The sequence below is a fragment of the Trachymyrmex septentrionalis genome, unplaced genomic scaffold, assembly GCF_001594115.1.
Source record: "Trachymyrmex septentrionalis isolate Tsep2-gDNA-1 unplaced genomic scaffold, Tsep1.0 scaffold81, whole genome shotgun sequence".
Taxonomy (NCBI): domain Eukaryota; kingdom Metazoa; phylum Arthropoda; class Insecta; order Hymenoptera; family Formicidae; genus Trachymyrmex; species Trachymyrmex septentrionalis.
Window position 1 is genome coordinate 1269069 of NW_017305997.1, and position 8322 is coordinate 1277390.

The 8322-nt window shown below is 37.9% G+C and overlaps 1 protein-coding gene across 1 annotated transcript in view; it reads left to right on the plus strand.

Annotated features, from left to right (window-relative positions):
- Nucleotides 1-943: 943 nt before the first annotated feature.
- Nucleotides 944-8322, plus strand: part of LOC108754847 (LIRP) — an 11294-nt gene continuing 3915 nt past the window's right edge. The window contains 2 exon segments of the mRNA XM_018497470.1: nucleotides 944-1283; nucleotides 1285-1302. Of these exon segments, the coding sequence (XP_018352972.1) occupies nucleotides 1125-1283; nucleotides 1285-1302 (177 nt within the window). The 5' untranslated portion in view covers nucleotides 944-1124.

Consider the following 8322-nt stretch of genomic DNA (forward strand, 5'->3'; position numbering starts at 1 on the left):
CATCAGTGAAAAAGAATTATCAGTTATATATTGAATAATAATTAAAATTAATTAAGATCAACTAATAATCAATCTTAAACTGTAGCTTGCGTGAACAGGTTACAAATTCAATCTCTAAGCACCCACGTCAACCAATTACTGATTGAACGATGGTGCGAGACGATTTGCACTCGATCTTCGGCGGAGTGCACAGACAAGACACGTCGCTTTCCTTGAGACCGATTGCTTCCCTCACTCGTCGCCCTCCCTCCTTGATCTGTTTGCTTTCTTCGCTATCCCCCGACCATACTTAAATAAGGGGCAGCAAGCACGGGAGAGAAAGAAAGAGAGAGAGTACGAGCCACCTTACGCTAGTTCGCTAGGGACCTTCTGTCGAGACGGAGAACCGAACCTCTCCGGGGACAAGTCTTCGTGACAATTGTGATCAATCAGGCTGACATTGTTAGAAACGTGACCGCACATTACCAGTCGGAAGAGCTTGAGACGCTCGTCGGCGACCGAGCGGTCGAGACGTGCCTCGTCGATCTTCTCATAAAGAGGAGTGTCGGATTTGCGCTCGCGATCATTGCCTATTACCATACGCCCGACTCTCTCCATAAGTTTATAAAAAGCTAACGACTCGATAAAATTCGTTCGGTCCGAGGCAAAACCAGATCATTATTAAGTCACCACAAAATCGAGTTATACAGGATCAAGTAAATTCAAGGATCTCAAGCGAGCGACTGTATTGGAGATACCTTCGTCGAAGAAAAAGAGTCCCAAGGGGACAAGTATACATGACTGTGATCCACGCAATCTAAGCAACAAGCTAAGAATATTATACCGCCGTTTCACGAACTTGTAAGATCCTGGTGTCCTGGAGAACCAAAGAATCCAGACTGCAAGTCGATCCCCCTGATCGCCGATTTTAACGAGGGATCAATCAAGGACGGATTCCCTACGTTCGATCAAACGATCGCTTTCGGGACAGGTGAAGAAGAACAAGGGGGAAACTAACGCGAGGTTACTCGTCCGGCATCAATGCATCCCAGACAGCGGGAAGGGTTGATCTTGCCCGGAAGTCAACGTTGCCTCGAGACGGTGGCCCGATATCGTCTACGAAGTAATATCACGATCGTTTCCCCATGAGAGACACCACCCTCGCCATCATCGTCGTAGCGATCATCGTTGTGATCAAGTCCCACCTGCTGTGTCCGCGACAACGTTCGGCGTCGTCGTTCGAGAAAGAGTACCAGACTGTGATACTACCCCGTGTGATAGAGAAATCGTCTTGTGATCCCGCGTTTTACCTCAACGTACTCAGTAAGTTACATCTTACCCGCCCTCCTGCCTTCGTTCTTATCGACTCTATTCGGACTCGTGCCCTCTGCTGCGTAGAAACTAATTATAATACGAGGAAGAATAATCATTCTTCCGTATAAGCTCAAGATTGATCCGTTCAACGTGCTCACGGCTCGATTCGATCGGTACTTAATTTTTCCGGTTGTTAACACCAGATGAAAAACGTGGAAAATGAATTTTGGGCGGTTCCTGATAATTGATAATTTATTTCCCGTTCGGACCAAGATTTGAAACCAACGTGAGATGCAACGTTCTTTTTTTCTCTTGTCGATATATTTTGTCTAAAAGGAAAGAAAAAGTTTTATCCGCTCGCAAAAAATATTACTTTGCGATTAATTTCAGTAAATATCCAATACTTGCAGCTAAATTTATCGCACTAAATATGCAATATCAGGTATTTTATTTTAATTCGATATCGGCTTGACATTTATTTTAAAAAAGTCAACTTTGTGCTCTTACAGAGTGATAGCTGCATAAACTGAAAGACACTTTAGCTTAATATAATTTGACCTACCGTTATCTTCCAAGATTCGTTGCAGCTACTTTAAATTATCGCTTCAAATCGGAATCGTTGCGAGGAAGAGAAAAAGAAGAAGAAGACGAAGAAGAGAGAGACAGAGGGAGGGGGGAGGGGGGGGAGAGAGAGAGAGAGAGAGAGTCTTATCTTGAATCTCGAATTATTCGGGGACAACGGGCTGACACTAATTCTAGTCACGCATAGCCGCCTCAAGTGCTATGCGAGTCTTCCTCAAATTGACATATATGAGCGCAGCACGTTTGGTACTCGTGCACCGTGCAATTGTATTATCAGAGAGTGCATCTGCCTGTTGAAGTCTCATTTGTCCGAGCCATTTCTTCAAATTATATGTTGGCCCGATGACGCAGCCAATTAACGATCAACGCACAAAGTGATGAGCGAGAATCATTAAATTTAAAACCGTCTCTTGCAACTTCGATACGTTTAATCATTATCCTCTTCTCAATGCTGCCGATTTTTAATCGTAAATTCACGCGTCGGGGATACCGTGCGGAAAATACACTAACTCTCTTTACAACTTTATGTTACTTCTTCATCGCTCGTAATTTTATAACGCCTAAATTCGCGCTTCTATTACTCGATATATATTCTGCTTAATTGTATGAGATTTGCCTAATTGAATGAGATCTCCTGTACGAAGAATAAAGTGTAATTGATTGAATTACTAAGAAATATCCGAACGATACTCTCATTTCGCAATCTGAGAAAATCTTCCGTTTTATGATAAGAAGGAGCGATAACTTTTTATCACTCGAAAACTTGTTCTCTCACGACGTTTTTGTATATTTATATATAAACACTTAGCAAAAAATCATTATCGTATACGACACGTGCGGATCAATGTTTACGACGTGCTAACCAAGAATACGATGTAACTCTCTCTCTCATTCAAGAAATCGCATGCATTAGAGACAAACTCGAATGAACTCTGAATTAAATTAAAATTTGTATTTATCTCTAATGACTCATACACAAACAATACTAAATCCTCTCGGACCGTATTTCAAGAAATCCGATGGAGATGAATTTCCTCTATATGACATACATTAGGAAGTTGATAATTTGAAGAAACAAATAAAACAAAGTAAATAAGATAATCAAAGGTTCTCGTTGACACTCGATCTATATACTTATCGCAATCGTTTGTACACACTTCGAGAATCATAAATAAAACAGTAAAGCTAAACGTACATGTCAAGAATTATTCTTGTTTTACGATATTCAAAAATGTTTTTGTCTAGATTTTTGTGCTGAAGAAAAATATATTCTAAATTTTATTAAATATAAAAATATATTCATTTGATACAAAAACTATTAATTTAATTTAATTATCATTTCTTTTGATTAAATAAATATTTACTTATTGTAAACAAATATTTAGCTGGCGCTATACAAATAGAAATATTTATTAAAATTTAGAATATTTTTCTCAGTGAGAGCAAAGTCTTAAATCTTAATCCGCACAGCAATACGATAGAACGGTGCGAATCCAAATGCAATTGAGACGAATTAGAATCCCCTTCCTTTCCTCGCGATCTTATAGGCTACCCAGGTAGTAAGCTACGCCATTTTATCGTCATTTTGCTGTCAAATAACGTCATTTTCACATCAGCTTGCTACGAGGGTGTGTTCCAAAATTCACTGCCAGTGTTGAAAATGTATAGTATACGTAAACTGTAGATTTTCATCACTGACAGAAGAATTTTGGAACGTACCCTTAGTCGTTTCCCTCACACCTGTCTGTCCGTTTATCAGAAAAAAAAAATGGAAAAGTTTTCTAGCTCTCTGGCGTACGCGATCGCGCTCTAATCGGGAAAGTCGATCACCCCTGGCTGGTTCGCACTCGATCGGACGTAAGTGCGCTCCCTCGAGCGCGTATAAGTACGGCCCGTTTAGTATCTTTCCGAGTGTTATATACACGTGTTTATTACTCGTGTCTGCCGGCGGTACTTCGCAGATAATACCAAGAGAAAAGACGAGGACAAAAATAGAAACGCTCTGGACATATAAGAGAGAGTAGACATGAGAGAAAGGAACGAGAGCGAAAGAGAATAGCCCGCGGGTGATGGAGAAGCGGAGAAAGGGAGGGCGATGAAGACGACGCTCCGGAACGAGTCCTCTTTTCAATTTACGGGACTTTTCGCTATCGTGAAATGCGTCTTTTCTCTTGAGAGCGCCGGGAGGATCTGTGTAGTTCGGTATTGTTTACAATCATTGGAGGCGCCAGACGAGAAGCCAATGAACGGCATACGCATACGTTATCGACACGGTAATTGTTGTTCGGTCTCATTTTATGCAAATTTGAAGTACGATACAGTATTATCTCAGGCAACACAAAATATGATGCAGTGCGCATTTCAAAGAAATCAATATGTGCTCTCTAAATTTTTCAGAGTGAATATCACTCGAAAGAGTAAAATCTCATTCTTGAAGATTGAAAATTGAGTCAGTCCTTTTCCAGACTGGATCAATTTTCACTCTCTAGAGTGAGACTTTATTTTAAAATATTTAAAGAATATTCATTTCATAAGGATCAATATTGTATAATAATAATTTTTAATGAGGATAAGCTAAATGTGTCTCGAATGCATTTTGAAAATTTCCCCACTGTATATTCATTCCTATACAGAAAGAATGATTTTGCTAAAAGATCTGAAATTTTGCTGGAGATACTCTCTCTGAAGAGAACTACACTAAAGACAACTAAACAATTTTTAGAGTGAATTTTTCTCTGAAATTTTACTCTTAAAGATTGAAAATTGAGCTACTCTCTTTCAAGTCAGATCTCTCTCTTTAGAGTGAGATTCCACTCCAAAGAATTTAGAAAGTACAGATCTGAAAATAATTTTGTTGGATTATTAAAATAACTATGATAGAAACTAAAAAATAATGAACAATGCTGCAAAACATTTTGATATTATCACAATTTATTAATATTACAGTTTGAGTTTCTAATAAAATTATTTTGACAGTCCAATAAAATTATTTTCATATCCAGCGAAATCGTTCTTTCTATGTGCGAGAGGATCAATTTTCAATCAGACGAATTATTTAATTTGTATCTCTCGCGCAAAATTTGATCAATCACATAATTTTAATTTAATTTTAATTCGTTTCATTTTAATTAATTGAATTCTAATAGAATTTTCAATGCGTGATCTAATACAGGCTTTAAGCCCATTAAGCCCGTCACAGTATGCATTGGAGATTAAGGATGTGAATTAAAGATTAAAATTTAGACAGAAACGAAACGAATTAAAATTAAAATTATCTGACTGGTCGAACTTTAATCTCTAATTCGCAATCTCCTATCGTTCAATATTGGTTTTACGGATTATGGAACAAGACTGAGATATTTGAGAGTTTTTGCAATACCGTTTATCCAGATATAGTAAATGCTAAGGTCAGGTTATCTTCTTCTTAACAACTAATTAAGAGAAGGATAACGTGACTTCAGCGTTTACTAAATCTATAATAGATCCATTGTTATTGCAAAAACTACCTATTTTACCGTACTAATCGAGTATCTCGATTTTCGCCGATAAATTTCGTTGATATACCTCTTTTTAAAATTTTGTTTTGTGCACGCATGTCGACGGCGTGCGATCGCGCTTATCATTTTCGCGGTGAGATACCACGAGTCTCGGTCGCCTGCATTCGCGCTCAAAAACACTTATTTACCTCGTCTGGTTCTATTTTTTGTCGGTCATCAGATACACAATTTTTTTTTCGCGACGAACGAAAAGAAGAATTAATCAATCTTGGATATTTAAACAAATTTGCGAATTTCCTTGCAAACTTTCAATCTTGCAACTTAGCAATTATTATAATAAAAAAATAACAAGTCTCTAATACAGAGATTTACTAATTGATTTTAACTCTCCAACTTCACCCCAAAATTTTCAATCATATTTCACACTTTGGATCGTCGAGGGTAACAGCATACATTTTTTATGGTTCCGAATTACATAAAAATCTGAAAAAATTGGGTACACTTACAAAATCTTTAAATTTTCATTATAATAAAAACTGAATTTTATTTATTTTTCGTATATTGAAATCTAAATAAGAATTTTGAAGAAACGTGATACCGACTGTGCCTCAAAAGGCACAAAAGTAGTGCTGGAGGGTTAAAAGACGCGAAAAGTGCTTTGTAATAATGAACAATCTAATTAATCTGTTGAATGTATAGAAGATGAAGCAACACTTCTTAAGAAATACAAGTTGCACACGCGTGTTTTCATCATCGTGCTACTACTAATCGCGCGAAAAAGATAAATAGAGTTAGATAACTTCGACATCAACACGCACCGCTTCCTTCGGTTATTGCTTAGTGTTGAACACTAATTCCCATCAGCACGATGCGCCGGAAATAGAAGTTGTCTGCCCTATATTCGCGTAACTTGTTTTGAAGGAGGCAAGTCAATGTGTGTCTGCTACGACAACTCGGGTACGCGTTTACCTAATGATATTGCATACGCCAATCGATCGTGAATAAGTTTTATCAACCTAGAAACGACAAAATAATGCATATTGAGCGAAAATTTAAATTAGACCGTGTCAGTTGACGTACACACAGTGTGGCAATTAAAAATAATATTGACGATGGAAATTAATATTCTACCAGAATTAATAGAAACGTTTGTAATCGATTTCTCTTATAGTTAAACTGTCGAGACTAATAGCTACGGAATAAGCCATTGAAAATAAAGAATTTTTCGTAAAGCTTCATAAACTTCGAGGTCGCAAAGAGATCGACAGAATTCATTTCAATGTAAATCCGTTTCAATGTACATCTTACTGCAATCTTAATTCTCAAAGCTGAATTAACAAGATATCAAGTATCCGTAGAAAATAATAATTTTATTATAATAATTCTAAATACATTTTATTTATTTTAAATTTAACGAAAAGTAGTCTCATGCGTTTACTCTCCAGATTGTTTTCTGCACCCGTAATTATTTCTATTTTATAATCATTCTCGTATCATATACGTATCTACAGAATTAAGTTTTTAAACTCACACTGATAATATTCCAAATGTTTTGAGATCGCGTAGAATTATTGTTTTGTGAAATTATACGGTGTTATACCGTAGTCCCGCATACATTCACATATCAAGGCCGCTGGCCTTATTTCCATTTTCGTTGATAACGCGACTAATCGAATGCGACGTAGCCTGCAAAACAAGTCAACATTGTTCTAATCCTATCACAGACATAACAGCGGTCGCTGGTGGAACTTGGAGAAGATACAGCAGAAACACCGGTGACCTATCCCAAGCAAACTAGGATAATACCCTAGAAGCCATATCTCTGTATATGTATGTGCGTGTATGTATGCGCTTTTACACATGAAAAGTTTACCTCATTAAAATACCCCCACACGCAATTATCTTTTTGTTCCAAAATAGCGCTATCTCATGAATGTAATCGAAATTCCCATATGAGTACACAATGTTCCTAGAATGTTACATGAATATTATTTGTTCTTTTTAATATTCATCATATTCAAAGAATATTGTCTCCTGTAGGGTCACTTCAACGAGATGGATTCGGACATCATTGAAATTAAAAGGCACGAAACGATCATCGCGTTTCGTGTCCCTAAAGTAATGAAGGGAGAGAAAGGGCTTATAAACGTACTAGTCCGATCGAGGAATAGATCGCAATTATGCTGACGTAAACGTATGATGAACAAAGGTTGCTCCTATGGACAAAGCGCGAGAGGCGGCTTCTCTTTCTCTTATTCTGTCGGTGACTCCCGTTGCGACGCGACATCCGCGGACGAAAGCATCCTCTCCCCCCCCCTCTCTCTCTCTCTCTCTCTCTCTCTATCTCTCCGTCGCAAGATTTATAATTAAGTGAAAGATATCTAAAAATAGAGGCACCCTGCGCGACCGATGGAATGCCGCGCGCCGTCGCGGTTATATACGCGAGCATTCAATTAATCCTGATAAACCGGACGCAACGCCGAGTTTCCCAAGGCGAGGTCTGATGTCGAATCACATGATGTGTTTCTACGCTTTAATGATACCGTCGCCTAAACAAACAGCTAAAAAAATATGTCCGAACGAATATCAGCGTCGGAAAAACTTCGTCGGAATTTTGGATATGTCGCGTATAATGAGACGTTATTTTAGTAAACAGTTTGTCCGATCTGTTGTCCCAGATAACTTCATTTTTATTCGTTTACCCAAAGGCTGCGTGATAACACCGATAGATGAGATTGCTGCCCCGCAATTTCTACCCACTTTTAATAAACGCACTTCCTAAATTCTTTCAAGTGGAATCTCACTCTAAAGAGTGAAAATTGAGCCAGTTTTGAAAAAGATTTTCAATCATTAAGAATGAGACTGTAGAAAGTACTGTTCAGAATGGCCCTTAAAAGTTACAGGGAATACTTATGTATTTCCTTCTTTTTATCCCGTTTCTTTCCTTTTT